Source organism: Grammomys surdaster, unplaced genomic scaffold (assembly GCF_004785775.1).
Source record: "Grammomys surdaster isolate TR1022 unplaced genomic scaffold, NIH_TR_1.0 130, whole genome shotgun sequence".
Lineage (NCBI taxonomy): Eukaryota > Metazoa > Chordata > Mammalia > Rodentia > Muridae > Grammomys > Grammomys surdaster.
Genome location: NW_021604588.1, coordinates 1,014,829 through 1,031,474, shown reverse-complemented (window position 1 = coordinate 1,031,474; position 16,646 = coordinate 1,014,829). Strand labels below are relative to the sequence as shown.

The 16,646-nt window shown below is 37.1% G+C and overlaps 1 protein-coding gene across 1 annotated transcript in view; it reads left to right on the top strand.

Annotated features, from left to right (window-relative positions):
- Xpr1 (xenotropic and polytropic retrovirus receptor 1) overlaps positions 1–16,646 on the top strand; it is a 149,149-nt gene that overhangs the window by 29,562 nt on the left and 102,941 nt on the right. The window contains exon 2 of the mRNA XM_028758609.1: positions 1,898–1,949. Coding sequence (XP_028614442.1) covers positions 1,898–1,949 — 52 coding nt within the window. The remainder of the gene's footprint in view (positions 1–1,897; positions 1,950–16,646) is intronic.

Below are 16,646 nucleotides of genomic sequence, written 5' to 3'. Positions count from 1 at the left end.
GAATCTGTCTGAAATTCTCCAATTCTACTTCAAAGGTTTCAGGAGTGCTGGCTAAGTGATCTACATAAAGACCAGATATGCATTTTTATTATACCTCAGCTGTGTTATTGCCTCAAATTCTGTACAGTGAATCTCATCGAATATTTTTGCACTTAAATCTGACATTAAAGTTCTTGTATAGGTAGATTTTTTTTACACTTTTATAAGATAATTCATTAAAGTGAATAAAGATGAATTAATCTAAGAATCTAAATCTTTTTTTCTCTATATAGTTTGGCTTGGATAGATATGGAATAACAGACTGATTATTAAAGCAAAGCAAATAGTAAATTCACGTGGGAAGATTATAATGTGTTAGATGTGAATACTCTTTAAAGAGAGCAGTCGACCACAAAGGCTTATTTCTTCTTTTTCAGTATTTATATGCTTGAAAAGTGTGGGCAGGTGGTTCTGGGGAAGCGTGATTTTGCTTGCCAGGAGACATTTAGCAGTATCACTGCTGGGAGGTGAGGATTGATGCTGGTGTTTCTAGATGCCACTCGAGATGCTGAGAACTCCTCCTCTTAAATTATTTAGCCTCAAATGTCAATTATATTAAGGTTGAAGAACTCTGTCATATACCAGTTTGGGAATTGGCAGTAGTTAGCTGGTTTAGTTAAAGTCACTAAGCTTAAGTTCTTCAGTCCTGGAACTAATTTATATGAAGAAAAGAGGCTCGCTTTTCTTTAAATTAGTGTGCTTTAAAAAAAAATTCAGATTTATTTTATGTGAGTATTCTGTCTTCATGAACACCAGAAGAGGGCGCCAGATCTCATTATAGATGGTTGTGAGCCACCATGTAGTTGCTGGGAATTGAAGTCAGGACCTCTGGAAGAGCAGCTAGTGCTCTTAACTGCTGAGCCATCATGGTCTTTTTCCTTTTTCAAGAGATTTTTATTTATTTTCTTGAGGGGAGGGAAGCATGTGCCATAGTTCACTTAATGGAAGTCATGGGACAGCTTGAGGAGTTGTTTCTCTCCTTCCACCGTGTGGGTCCTGGGGTTTGAAATCAGATCATTTGGTTTGGCAGTAGCAACATTTACCTGCTGAGCCATCTCTCTGGCCTGAGAAATGCTGTTTATTCCTGTTCCCCACCGACATGGTGAGAAAGTACACTTTAACTACTCAAATTACCTAAATGTGATAGTTAGCTAATCTATTCTGCAATTTTGGGGGGGGGGGACGATAAAATCTTTGGGTTTTTTTATAGTCCTAAGTTTTCAGAGTTTCACTGATGAAGATTTATATGTAAAATAGAAGGATTTCTTGGCATAGGTATGGTGGCTCAAGCCTGGAGTCCCAGCACTCAGGAGGCTGAGCCAGGGTTGCTGTGACTTCTAGGCCGGCTCAGCCTACAGAGTTTTTCTGTTTTTTACATTTTACTATGTAGATCCACTGTTCATCTTTAGGACTTTTTTTTTTATTATTATACTCTATTTGTTTAGTGTGCATATGCAGGCATGTGGAGCTCAGAGAATAACTATTGGGAGTTGGTTTTCTCTCTATTATTTGAGTTCAAAGACTGAACTCAGGTCACTGGGCTTGAGAACATACGTCTGTCCACAGAGCCAGTCTCTCAGCCTCATCTTCAGGGAGTTTTTCTTAGTCCAGAGGGATTTGATCTTTGAGGTGTGTTTTCATTTTCCCATGCCCTTTCATTTTAAAGTGTATAAACGAGCAGTCATCCTATACATTACACAGCACTGATGGATTCCTAAAGTTACTGAAATACTGACTGAATTCTTAATTTAGGAAACTAAATGTAGTTACTGGATAATGAAAAAGAGTTGTTCAGCCTATGTTTTCAGCATAACTTTGACTTGTGATTTCATGTATTATTTTTCTTTCTTTCTGGTAGGCATTCAAGGATATGCTGTATTCAGCTCAGGACCAGGCACCTTCTGTTGAAGGTAAGTTCAATTAACTCAGTCACAGAATAGCTTTATTTTTAAGGAAAAATCTTTTAAACACCAGGCTATGAAATGAATACTGTAATTTGTTCTATTATATATGTCTTTTGGTTTTGGATTTATTTGTTTGTTGGTTGGTTTATTTATTTATTTTAGTATTTTAGCTTTTGTTTGACTGATCACATCCAACCTTGTGATGGATCTTGTATTATATTCTTGAATTGTCTGCTATTGTTTGGATACAAAGTGTCTCCCATAGGCTCATATATAAAGGTTTGATCCTAGCTGCTGACACTAGTGTAGAAAGTTCTGGCAACTTTTGGAGATAGGCTGGGACCTATTTGGAGTAAGCAAGTCATTGGGAATGTGTCCTGGAATGACAGGCCTTGTCCTCAGACCCTTCTAGTCTGACAGCTAGTGTTCTGCCATGAGCTGAGCTGCTGTATTCCACCAGATGCTACCTGCCGCAAGCCGTGGCCCGGAAACAACAGAGCTACAGTCATGGACTGAAGCCTCAGAGACTGCGAGCCAAAGAAAATTGTTCTTCCTTTTAAATTGGCACATTGACAAAACAAAACAAAACAAAACAAAACAAAAAAAACACCCACTTCATCTTAGAACTGTAAATCATACTGCTTTAGTCCAGTGTTTTCTGATGCCTTCCTCCCTCAGTGTTTACGTCCGTCTGGTCTTAGTTTATAATCAGTTAGGCAACACAACTTTTGTGTTTATACAGTACATGAAGTTTAATAACAAAGTTGTTTTTTGGTTTTTTGGTTTTTCAAGACAGGGTTTCTGGCCTGGTGGTGGTGGCGCACGCCTTTAATCCCAGCACTTGGGAGGCAGAGGCAGGTGGATCTCTGAGTTCGAGAGTTCGAGGCTAGTCTGGTCTACAGAGTGAGTTCCAGGGCAGCCAGGGCTATACACAGAGAAACCCTGTCTCGAAACAAACAAACAAACAAACAAACAAACAAAAAAAGACAGGGTTTCTCTGGATCTGCCTCTGCCTCCCAAGAGCTGGGATTAAAGGCGTGCGCCACCACTGCCCGGCTAATAAAGTTTAAGACAGGATTTTAACTTCAACTTCTTTTTTTATAATTTATGTATTGTGGTGGGGCATGCCATTGTATGCTTATACAGAGGTCACTATGTGGGTTCCAGGGATTGAACTAAGGTCGTCAGACTTGGCAGCAAGTGTCTTCACTTGCTCAGCCGTTTCACCAGCCCTTAAGCTTCAGGGAAACTATTTGGTGAAATAGATGATATCTAAAAAGTACTTCTGTCTTCATTCTCTTTTTCTGTTCCACACAGATCTGAAGTTTTAGTAGAGTTAAAAGCTTTGGTGCCAGAGGAATATTTTTATCTTAAACTCAAGGTTACCAGTTTTGTCTCACAATCAGCAAACCTGGGGGTGGGGGTGGTCTTTCAATTTAAAACAATAAAAAAAAGTATTCCTTTGTTCATATCTCACACCAGTTGAGATAGGATATTGAGGGTGGGACACAGGCATTGTATTGCTTGGGATAGATATAGATTGTAAGCCATCTTCTAGTGATTATCTCTCTCTCTCTTTTTTTTTAAGTTTATTTATTTTATATGAGTACACTGTTGCTCTCTTCAGACACACCGGAAGAGGGCATCAGATCCCATTACAGATGGTTGTGAGCCACCATGTAGTTGCTGGGAATTTGAACTCAGGACCTCTGGAAGAACAGTCAGTGCTCTTAACAGCTGAGCCATCTCTCCAGCCCATGATTCTCATAGATATATTTGTATAACCACATTTGAGCACTTCTGCCATAAATGTTAAATACTTTCAGTAAGATTAATGCTAACCCTCCTTTAGACATTAATTAGCCAGTAGGCTTATAGATTTCTTAAGTTCATTGATAATTTGTTATTTATATAAGGACCAATTTATTTATTATTGATTGATTTATTGAAGCAGAGTCTCATATAGCCCCGTGGCTTCAGACTCACCAGGTAGCCTGAATTACCATAAATTGGTCCCTTCTACCTGTACTTCCTGAACATTAGGAATTTAAGCATGTGTCATCACGTCTGGACATATAAAAAATGTTTTTTTAAATAGTATCTAATGGATAATTATTTTTAAAATGCTTATTATGGATATAAGTAATAGCTGTACTATGTAATTTAGATATGTTAAATGTTTGTAGCTTATTGTTAAGATTAAAGAACATTTATAAAATTTCTGTTTGTTCTCCAAATGCAGTCTATGACGTCTGTGATTTGGCACTAGAGCAAGCTTTTAATAAACATTATAGGGAGTTATATAACAACAACTTCCACAAATATCGGAAACAGTAAAATCTGGAGGAATTGAGTAAGTTATGGACTTTGGCTGATAGTAATGTGCCAATACTACTGACTGTGGTCGAGTGTTCTATAAGGTCTCCATGACAGGGAATGGGTGGAGGTGTGTGGGACTACTCTGTACACTCTTTGTCACTTTTTGGTAAATTTTAAATTATTCTAAAGTGAAAATGTTATTTTAAAAGAAAATAGATACCATAAGGTTTTATACAGCTGCTAGAAGCTAAATGTAGATTCAACACTAAGGTTTTCTACAGTTCTAAGGCTAGGGCAGAAGAGAACATAATTTCAAAGTGCATGTGAGAGAGCCATGGAAATGGCTTAGGAGTAAAGGTGCTCACCATGCAAGCCAGATGACCTGAGTCTGGTTCCTGGGAAGGAGAGAATGAACTCTGTAGAGTTGGTCTCTGACCTTTGCACATGTGCTGTGGCATGTGTTTCTACACATACGTCATGCATACACACACTACTAAATTTTTTAATCTTAAATGTGTAACACACACACACGTTCCTCAGGAAAGGTCAACTTTGAGCAAGAAATAAAAGAAAAAGTTTTCTTTCACAAACTCTATGAAGAGTGCTTGGTTTGTGTGGTGGAGAGGATCTCTAACAGCAGTTTCACAGAAAGTACAAGACACTGAGCTTTACAGGGTTGCTTCCTGTGACCCAAAAATGCCGTCTAAAAATTTATTACTATGACCTACAGGTCCTCTGTCTGGTTCTATGTTAATTTCACCTCCTGTGTCCTCCACTTGCTGGCTGCCTCCACGTTGCCTGGATGTCTGTATCTAAATCTGGCAAAGCTTGTATTAGTAGTATTAGAGCTTTGTTCTCTATCCCTTTCTTGAACCATAGATGTGTCCTCCAAGTGACCTTCTGAGTATCCAATTTAAAATAACCATTCAGTTCTGTTATCTTACACCATCCAGTTTTGTTTGTTGCTTTCCATAACACTTGTCATTATATAATGTTTTGTGGATATTTTGTTCTGTTTTGTTTTGTTGAAACAAGGTCTCAATATGCTGTCCAGACTGCCTTTTAACTCAGAACCCTCCCATCTTAGCTGAGATTTCAAGTATGGGCCACCATGCCTGTATTCAAAAGACTATAAGTCTTTTGAGATCAAGATTTTTTTTTTAACTGTTGTATGTCTAGTATCCAAAATACACACGACCTTTATACATTTCCTTGAATCATGAATAAGTAGGAGTGCATGAGTTCTTACATTCAATTTATATGAAGCCAAACTATTGTTATTGGGGAAGAGAACAAACAAACCTAGTTTGCTTCTTTATGTAGTAATTGTTGTCTTGTTTTCCTTTCATTCTCCTTTAGAATATAACATCTCATCTGCTAGCTAGCTAGATGATCAGACATTTTGTTTGTTGTTAGTGTTTTATAATGTTGACATTGTAATGTCAGAAAATATTGTCTAATGTGACAAGTAGCTTTCTTTAAAATTAGTAAAGCAAATAAAACAAGATCCTAATTTTAAAGTTCTTATGTTTTTGTGACATTGTATTGTTTTATTACCCAAGGCAGGGCAGATAGTTGAGACTATATTTTCTTTGCAGGACACTAAGTTTCTTTTGTGTTTTACATGTTTGGTATGTCTCCTTTCAAAGATATGTGAACTGTTGGTAAGGGTGAATTGTTAAGTTTTTTTGTTTGTTTGTCTTTTTTTTTTAACATTTCTTTACTCAATCTAGTTAAAATTTTAAATGATATTGAATTAATATAGAAAAAATGATGGCTTTTCTTCACACTGTTTTGTAATGCATTCCTCTTGGTGGGAAATGTACTTAGCCAACCTGAGCTAAACACATCTAGTCCATTTATGACTGTATGACCTGATGTAAGTCATTGTTTACTAGATAGACTATTCTGTTTTTCTACCAGTTTTTTCTTTAATCTCACCACTTACCCTCCAGTCTTATTTATGGGTTTTGTTGGAACATTTCACTTTCGATTTATTTTTGATTAGCAGATGTGTTACAGTTTCCCTAAGCTCTTTAGGACTGAACTCTTACTGGTATTGAAGATAAAAGTATGCTTGTAAATAATTCATTTTGATTATCTGCTTGAATGATCTGAGTCCACTTCGGGCATTTTCTTGTGTCTCACCTCTGTCCCTAGATCTTTGTTGTTTTGAACAGATGTGAGCCTTTTTTCTTCTGAATATTGGAGTGCATTTCTAAAATTCACGAAGTAGTTTCTGCATGTGTAGGATTACTATTAAGTGTACATTCATGATACATTACTTTTCATGATGTTTACAATCTCATCTCAGTCTCCATTTCCTTTTGTGTTAGGTTGTCTTATTATCTCTGAAAATTATTTTTCATAGTTTTAATGACCTAAAAATAAAATCTTTGGCATTTATAAAAGAAAACTGTATCAATCCGTTAAGCTGGCAGCTACAAAGAATAGCTTTTCTTGTTTTGTTTGGTGTTATTTTGACATTATTTTTTCAAACACACTTTTGCTTTTGATGCGTTTGTTGTATGAGGAGACTAGAGTGTGGGGCGGTAGTGGAGTGCTTGTGCTATCTCTAGCAACTCTGAGAGCTATAGAGAAACAGACGACTAAGAATCGAGATAAGAGTCAAATCATCTATTAATATTTCTTTAAAGATTTTTTAAAAATCTTATACTAACTTCTTAGAAAGGATAGAAAGTCCTGATTGATACTCTTGAGTCATGAAGTAGAATTTAGGGTATGTCTTATTTATCCTTATTTCATATTTATATTGGAAAAATATTACATGTTTATTTGCAGTATGAAGTGACAGCTTGTAGATGAAAGTGATTATTCCCTAGAAAACTGGGCTTGTATGTTCTTTGAAGATGCCACTAACTTCAGTGTGTTTTGATAATAAAGTGCTTCCAAAGAACAAATAACATTACTGTTCCAGCAGAAGGAATATCTACTCTTTCACAGAAAGTGAATTAGAGACAATTTAATGCTCATTCTTAGACATTAGCTAATCATATAAATAGGTAACAGAATTCTATTATAAAAATAAATGCAACTGAATAGACTATAAGTGGGATGCACGAGGAAATGAAATGTTTCTAATGCAAGTTTTTAATCTTGGTGATCCTGCAGAATAAAGACTTTGAGGATAACATGCAGAGTCACTGTTAATCACACAGTGCTGTTTTCTCATTTATAGGAACAGACAATGTGAGAGATGTACTTGCATGTAGGATAAGTCACTTAGAAAAATGTACTGAATGGACAGAATTTATTGTATGATAAAAAATATAAGTACCATTTGTTGTCCATCAGTACAAAATTTATGTTAAAAAAAAATCCAGAGCTGGCAAGATGGCTCAGCAGGTGCTGTGTAGCCCTCATGACCTGTTCAGTCTCCATAATCCATATAGAGGTTGAAGTGAGAACTTCCTCCTGGAAGTTGACCTGTAACCTCCACATACATTGTCATGGTGTGTGCATATGTACTTGTGTACATACACAAACATATACCAGTAAAAATAAAACAAAAGATTTTAAAATCTTTTAAAAATCCAAATACTGGCATTATCCAGAAAACTGTAGCAGTTATGATAGTTGATATTAGTTCTCTATTTAACAGACTTTAGAATCACCTGGGAGATGGGTATCTGGACATGCCTGGGGAGGGGGGCTGGTTTAGTTATATCAATAGTTGGAAGAAGCCCTATCTTTTGTTCATTTATTGTTTTGTAATGTCTTTGAGACAAAGTCTCACCGTGTAGCCCTGGCTGTCCTGGAACTCATTATATAGATTAGGTTGGCCTTGAACTTGCAGAGATCTGCCTCTGCCTCTTGAGTGCTGTAATGAAAGGCAAACACTACAATGCCTGAGTGAGAAGACTCATCTTAACGGTGGACACGACCTGAGGAGTATCAGTGAAGAAAGGGAACTGAGCCCTACATTACTTGTATGTTACAAGTTACCCTTTGTTCCTGATTGTGGGTGTCATGTGACCAGCTTCCTCAAGCTTTCTTGGCTGTGAATTCCAGGCTATGCTAGACTGTAACTACCAGGAGATAGAACTAAATTAAGCCCTTTCTCCTTTAAGTTGTGTTTAAGTCAGAGTATTTTATCACAGTGATGGGAAAAGAAACTAATACAGCCAGTTTATTTATAATTATTACTAAGTTTGAAACATACTAAAACATTTGACTTGTATTAATGCTTTACATCACATATTTATATTAAAAACTGACACACAAATTAAACCACAGCCAATACCTGATTATTTCTGTCCTTTATTTTGATATACTTAGGTACTTTTTGACCCCATGGGGTGGCAGAATCTAACACTTAGAACTATCAGTAATAAGAAGACTAGGAAAAAATTGTTTAGATTCAATTGTTTTCCTCAGTATATTCTTAAGCATGTTCTCTATGGATATGGCTGGGCTAGGTGGGTATCTCTTGGCATAAATGTTATATTGGCATGGGTAGCACACAGGTTGGTATCTTCAAAGAGGCCGCCTGCCTTCTGCAAAACACCAGTTCTCTGCTCTGTTCTGAAGCCTTGAGGAGTTTTTCACACCAGAGGCTGGAATGGTATTTGTGAATTTTGGGGAGAACCACAGTAACAAGCCTGTAAGGTAGGTTTTTCCACCGTTCCCCTAGAGGGGCCAGTCTTTCTAGCAGCTTTTGTAATCAGTGTTTCTGGAGTGTGCTATACCTCCAGCAGCTTTGCGACAGTCTGCTGGGGAGAAGCCATGGTTTAAAGGCCTTCAGCTGGAGCGTGGTGAGCTAGCTAGGAAGCCCTGGCTTTAGAGAGTGGCAGTGGCTATGAACACACCCTTCTTTTATTTAAAAATCATTTGAAGGAGGGTCATCAAATAAAGAAGGACTAACTACAAAACGTCAAACAGTGAAACAAAGGAAACAAACAAACAAACAGGAAAGTGGAAATTATTGGTGTAGTCAGTACTGTAGAGAAAATGTTAACATACCAGACACATAGATGTGATAGCTTCAGGTAAAACGTTCTGTGCAAGTGCTGATAAACTGCTCCCTGTTCATAACTTCATGCCTTGTTCCACTTTTCTTGTTGTTACTTCTTCACTAAACATCCATAACTATACCCAAAGGAAACACAGGAGCCCTGACGGCTCTGAGCTTTTACAACTGTAGGGTTTTAGTGGCCAGTGCAGGACATTTCCTCAAAATAATTGATTATCATACTTTAAAACTTACTTAGTAGAACTTATTTTTAAAGACTAAAACTTAAAAGTAGATCTTTAAAAAATAATTTCTTTTGGCTGCTGTACAGTTTACCACAAACTGGACAACTTAAAACAACAGAAATTAATTATCTAACAATTCTGGAAGTTATACACACATGATAATCAAGGGTTTTCTTCTCTTGCTTTGTAATAATGTTACTAGGTATTCATGACAGTTGCCTAGCAGCATTAGTTCTGTTAATTAAGAGGCACAGAGTGATTCTATCCTAATGAGCCTATATTCACTAGCTAGAGTTCCATGAAGAGAAACTTAGCTCTCAGTGATTATTCTTAGACACAGCATGTCTAAGAATGTAGTATAATTGTTTCTTTGTCCTTATTTACAATTTTAAAAATAATTTTAGCTATCTACCATTTTCCCCAAATTAACAGTGAAATATTTTATTCTTAAAGTATTTTTAACAAATCCATGTATCTAAGCATGTGTGTGTTTTGACCAGTGTGGTTTTATGTCTATTAATTGTCACATTCTCAACCTTTTCCAGTGAGAGTCTTTTCTGTCATTTCCAAAGGCCTTTTGATATAAGTTTATAGTCTTCATAGCCTTTCTGTGTGATATGATAAACTGCTCACACTTAATTCTAGTCTGGGACCCAGATAGATCTTGCCATTTTATCATGGTTTCTTGGCTCTATCAGTGGCTTCCAGGAAGGTTTTCTTTCTTTAGAAACTGAGTCATGCATATCTGTTTGAACATATCACTGCTGCTAGGCTATTCATTAGAACAAATACTTGCATGTATACCTGAACACATGCAAAGATAAATACATGTGTATCTGTTTAAAAAGCAAAATACTTTATTTCTTAAATGTTAGATTTTTAGTAAGTCTACTTAGTATTTGAAAAAGTATGATTGAATTGAAATGTGAATTTAAAAAAAAAATTCGATTGGATAATGTTCTTAAGCATAGTAACCACAAGCACAGCTCTTTAGGACTGGAGTCTTGAGGATGGGGAATATATATTGAGATTACAATTTCATTTTCTTAGTCATAGGGTGAGAGGTGAAACATTGTTTATCACCTAGGAGATTGAGTGGGAATTTGTGGCTCCTGATGAGAAACTGACCCCCTATATGCTTCTTACAAGAGGTGCAATCAATGGGACTGGAAACGGAAATTGAATTTATATTGGTGTGTTATCACATGCAATTAATTTTGCATATACACCAGAGGCACATGAACCTTTCTCCAGGTTGAAATATCTAAGCTCTGACTTAGTGTGATGAGTGTATTTTAGAGTTCTGTTCTTCTGTAGTCACTGTGCAACATTAGAATATGAAGTTTTTATTTGGTTTTCTATAAAGGAATGTTTTTATCATTATAATAAGAAAAAACCAAGTGGTTGTGTTTATTTCTTTTCAGAAAAAGATAATTCATATGGTAAAATGTATTATTTTTATATTTTAGTTTTTTTCTGTAAGAAATAAAAAGTACAGATCTCTTTTGTTGTCATTTAAGACTGTAGCTACTTTTCATTTAAAACAATGTGATGATTCGCTTTATGAAGTGGGAAATAAATTAAGTGGATAACGTTATGACAGAAATAAAATCAAGAATACAAAAATAATATTGTAGATTAGGAAGATATCTTCATGGGAATTTTATCCAGTATCCAAAAAATCACCTCATCTATATAAGTGAAGTAGTAAGGGAATGCTTAGTAGAGGAGGCGGGCTTTTATCCAGATCTTGAAGCCTAGCTAACATTTTTACACAGCTATGAGAGAGAGGGCATTCTAGGCACAGAGACACCATACAAAAACCACTTCATCAGCACTTTGGGATACTGAGTCAGGAAGATTGTGAGTTCAAAGTCAGACCTCAGCTGGACTGTCTCTCAAAAACAAACCAGGTTACAAAAAAAAAACCCCAAAACCTATAGTAATTAGTAACTGTGGAACTCTTCAAATCATTTTGTTGCCTGGCCTATTAACTTTGTCTTTATGCTGTTGTATCTTGTTAAACAGATTTGTATTTATGTAGAAATAATTGTACTTTTGGCAAAATTAGTATAGTCATTGGCTTCTGTATTGCTTTCACATGTACTGTGAATGTAGTCAGTACTGCAGTTGTGATCTTTGGCCAAACTAATTACTTTGCGTTTTTAACATTCCTGCATGCTTAGTTCTATCTTAAAGAATGTGCTTTCTAAGGAAATGCTACCACCAACACCTACTCCTTTAAGACTCAGCTAAAAGTCATGTTCTTTTTTATCATTAAGGAGTTTCTGGTGAACTGTATCACCATATATGTTTTAATGCAGCTTGTGTTATGTAATGTGTAGCTAAAGCAGAAAGATGAATGAAATCTCAGTGTACAGTTACATGTGGTGGCTCAGAAGTGGAGACAAGAGGATCCTGATTTGGAGCCAGCCTGGGCTATGGTAAATAGAAACGGCCTGGGGCTACATCTAAGACTGTCTAAGCTAGCTTTCCCTTAAAAAAAAAAAAAAATCAGGTTACAATAGCTGACATGGTCTCATGTCATTCACGTCACACTGGTCTCTAAACAAAGTGCCTGGAGAACTGTAAACCATTACCCAGCTTTTAGATTAGGCTACCTCAGAGGAAAGTCTTTATAGATATTACTACATGTGTATGGATGTAGTTGTGTGTATTGGTTTTGGGGTTTCTCTGTGTAGCCCTGGCTCTCCTAGAACTCAATCTGTAGACCAGGCTGGCCTAGAACTCAGCAATCCACCTGCCTCTGCCTCCCAAGTGCTGGGATTAAAGGCATGCACCACCACTGCCCAGTACTTGTATGTCTTTAAATACATAGGGGAAAATGTGAGTGGTCAATTATGAGAAATCAAACATTATGGAGGGAATACAAATAGATAATCAAAATAATGAAAAGTAGTAAAATAATCTTTCTTTCTATTGCTCCATGGCGAGAGAGTAAGAGGTAGGACGCACTCAGTGCTTCCTCACCACAAATGTAGTGAGGTCTACACAGAGCGGATCCAGCTTTGACCAGTAGCAAGCAATGCCTGGCCTTTTTCAGAAGCCGCATCCGCATCCGCATCGTGGATTGGGTTGTTTTTGGCACCTGTTGCCCTTGTTTATTTGAATGTTATTTGTCTGTCTCCCTGAGAAGATTGTCAGCTTATTGCATGTGGCAGACTGTAATCTACATTTCATTATACTTCCTTTGGTTCCATAATAACTGTCAACTAATTAATTTTGTTGATCAGCAAGGCTCCTGATGGGATTTAGAAGATTTTTTTGCTTCAGGACTAATAATGACCCTGGCCTCTCAAACCTTTTGTTTGGGAGTTAAGTTTTAGTCCTAGAGAATCACAATTTTTTTTGGTAAGAAATATGAGACAATAAAGAGCAAAACCAAGGAGTTGTAAATGGGCTTACTATTATCAGTTCTTATAATGCATTTGCCTTATAAGATGATGGTTCAGCTTTCAGTGTGGGGTTTTAATTTAATGCTACAGGTATCACTGTTAGTACTCTGGTTTCAAATCCATTTTGTATCTCTTGACTGTCACTTTGAAAAGTAATACTTCTGTTCCATAAGCTCCTAGAAATGAGTATGGGCACATGATGGACGGCTGATATTGGTGTTCACTGACACCGTTCTGTTATGTGCATTAAGAAGGTTCTACTCCTGCTTTGTCAGAGCTTTCATCAGCACTGTATGTTGGACATACTCAAATGTGTATCTTGTAATTAATTGGGACAATCTTAAGTACTTTTTTCTTTTTAAAATATGAATTCAATTTATTGATATATCTTTATTTTTCTGGTAAATTCTTTATTTTCATTTGATTTAGGTTTGGGATAGGATAGTGATTAAAAGCTTTAGCAGATGGACTCAGTGGCATATGACTTTAATCCCAGCACTCAGGAGGCAGAGGCAGGGGGATGTCTGTGATTTTGAGGCCAGCTTGATCTACAGTGTATATTCCAGAACAGCCAGAGCTAAACAGAGAAACCCTGTCTCAAAAACAAACAAACAAACCAAAAATCAAATAAACAAAAACTTTCCAGAGCTGTAGTATAGTGAAGATCTGTAATCTCAGCACTTGGGAAGCTGAGGCAGGAGAGTTTGAGGATAGTCTGTTTGATACAGTAAGACCCAATATTGGCAGGGCGGTGGTGGTACACGCCTTTAATCCCAGCACTTGGGAGGCAGAGGCAGAGGCAGGTGGATTTCTGAGTTCGAGAGTTCGAGGCTAGCCTGGTCTACAGAGTGAGTTCCAGGACAGCCAGGGCTACACAGAGAAACCCTGTCTTGAAGGAAAAAAAAAAAAAAGGAAAAAAATGCTTTTTGGGGATAAAGGAGACACAAGAGGATAGAGAAGGGTAGAGCGGACAGAGAGAATCAGGAAGAACCCCTGACCCTTAGAATTGCAGAATAGCTTCTCATAAGTCACTGGGCTCTAGAGGCTTAGTCTTACCTGAGGGAGCATTCCTAACAGGTTTTGGGGCTGTCAATGTGTGGAGTGAGATGGCCATCCATCTTCTTGTTAAGTATTCTTCTTCTTCTAGGAAGTCACAGAGAGTGGGATCAGGGTGAACAGAACACAGGGATAAAGACTGACAAGGTTCAGGTTCTTCTTCAAGCCACATTGGCTTCTGTGGTGCTGAGGATTTTGACTCATCTTGAGAAAGTACCTGAACATCCTAGAAGAGGGCACAGCTGGGTTTTTGTGCTGAAGAGATGCTTGGTACCCCTATACTTTGGTTTCCCCACATAGTAGAATAATTCCAGTGAATCTGGGATGCCATGGCTGTTTGACCATAATGAGTATGCCAAAGACATGAATACCCACCTGCATCTGAGGTTGTTTGCATGAAGTGTGCGCGCACGCGTGTGTGTAAGGCATATTGGCCCTTATTTTATGTTGTCTTGATTCTAATCCCCCCTCCCTCCCTTTTTGAATTGGATCAATGTTGGTAGCATATAAACAAGTTGGGATTTTTCCTGTTTATTTTGTGTTGTAGAATACTTTGTGTAGAGTAGTATTTTCCTTAAATGTTAATGAAACCTTATCTGGCCTTGGAGTTTTGTTTTTCACTAGGGCCTCCCTTGAGGTACTCAGTATATCAGAGCTGCATCCTCCACTTTTTCTTACTATATTCATTTTTCTTTTTTTCTTATTTCTTTTCACAGTCCCCCTGCTTCTACCTTTCTATCTAAATGCTGGTATTATAAACGTGTGGCCCCACAGCTGGCCTCCTTTTTTTTTAAAAAAAATGCCTCTAAGATCTGTAGTTACAGATTTTGTTTCTTGTTGATATTGGGGATTTGTGCATTATCTTTTTTTTTTCCTAGTATGAAGAAAAGATTATCAGTTTTATGAATCTTGTCAAAGTATCACATTTTTTAATATCATCAGATGTTTTTTGATTTTTGTTTTATTGAATTTTGCTCTTTATTATTTACGTTTTTGGTTTCTTGTATCTAATTTACCCTTCTTTTCTTATTTTTTTTAAGTGTAAGCTTTTGTCTGCTAAAAATTCTTGCTCTATGTGGGTCCCTCTGCATGTGCAAAGTCCAGTCTTCATGCCTGATAGCTAAATTGGTAAGCATGTAAGTCTGAGTGGGCAGAAGGCCAGCTTGCCTCTCTAATTCTTCCCTCTCTGGAATTAGGTACTTCACCTCTTCTCTTTGCTCTTTAGTTACTTGTTACTTTGAAGTAGATGCTTATAGTAAATTGCACTCTCTGGTTGTAACCATGTGAGTGCTGATTGGGCCTCTGCCTGCTTCTTACCTGGTATTGACCCTTCTAAAACAGATGAATTTTGGGCTTTCAGCAATTTCTTCATCTCCCAGCAGTTCATACTGGCTCACAAAAGCAAGTCATGTGACTGTTGACCTACTTTTCTTTTGAAGTTGGTTTTCCTAATTGACTGGGTGAATGCTGGAGGCATGTCGTTTCAGGTCAGATCCTTAAGGCCTGTTAGGTTCTGCTTAGGGAGGATAAAATGTGAGATGAGTGGAAATATAATTAGAGAAACTCTTAGCTAACTGAAAAAATTCTATTCAAAGAGTGTTGGCAGATTCATAGAAGCCACAAGTGTTTTTATCTGAGTGTACGCCTTAGAGATGCCTGAGGATTGTTAAAAATGCCCCAGTATCTGAGTTCCATGCTGTGCTCACTATATCAGAATCCGAGACCAGTTGGGAAATGTTACTTTCAAAATGCATTTGTAGAGACTGTGATGGGAACATCTAGCTAAAACGATGAGTTGAACTTAGTGTGGTCCCTGAGCTGTTTCACACATGCTTGTGATCATTGTCTGTATCTCTTCTCAACCTCATTAGTGTTGGTAGCTTCAAATTAGACATGATGGGATTATTTCTATTGTGAAAATTGATAAACTCTACAAACTAGTTCATCACTCCAGAGAACAATTACATGCACAGTATTAGTTAAACCAAATAAGACTGAATAGACGTGAAGGTATAAAAGCCAGTAGGAATGAAGAATAATAGCATGGTTACATATAATTTTAAGATACCTAAGGATTTAACTATCTCCTTGGCATAAGCCAAGAATAAAGTCCTAGTCATTGGTACATAGTAAGTTTTACAGAATAGCAATAAATTTTAAAAAATGCAGAGAGCTCTCCAACCATGTCTGGAATATTGGGTGTGATGATGGGTACCATGACCTAAAAGGTTACTGAACTTTTCTAGAAATGAGCCACCAGCATATGGAAATAGTCAAGGCGTAGCAGTAGTTCAAGAAAAGTTTAGCACAGAGTACTTGGGGGATTCATGGGTAATGAGCAGAGCCTGGATGGTGAACAAGAAAGAGGACCATTCTGTAGGCCACATAAAATGGGATTTTTGAAGAAGTAAATGTTGAGTGGCCAATTTTGCTTTTTGGAACTTTCAAGAAGTTGAAATTGCTCTAAAATTAAATGGATGGGTATATGATAGGTTTATAGATTGTATGTTAGATGGCTGCTACAAATGGATTTTAGAGAAAATTTTTGCTGTGGATAGGAAGATGGATTAAATTGGTAACTTTTAACTATGGTTGCACATCAGAATTACCAGAGAGTATCCAAAAAAAGAAACTTGATGTAGTCTGGTGTGGTAGCACATGCCTCTAACCCCAGTGTTTCTATGGTGGGCAAATC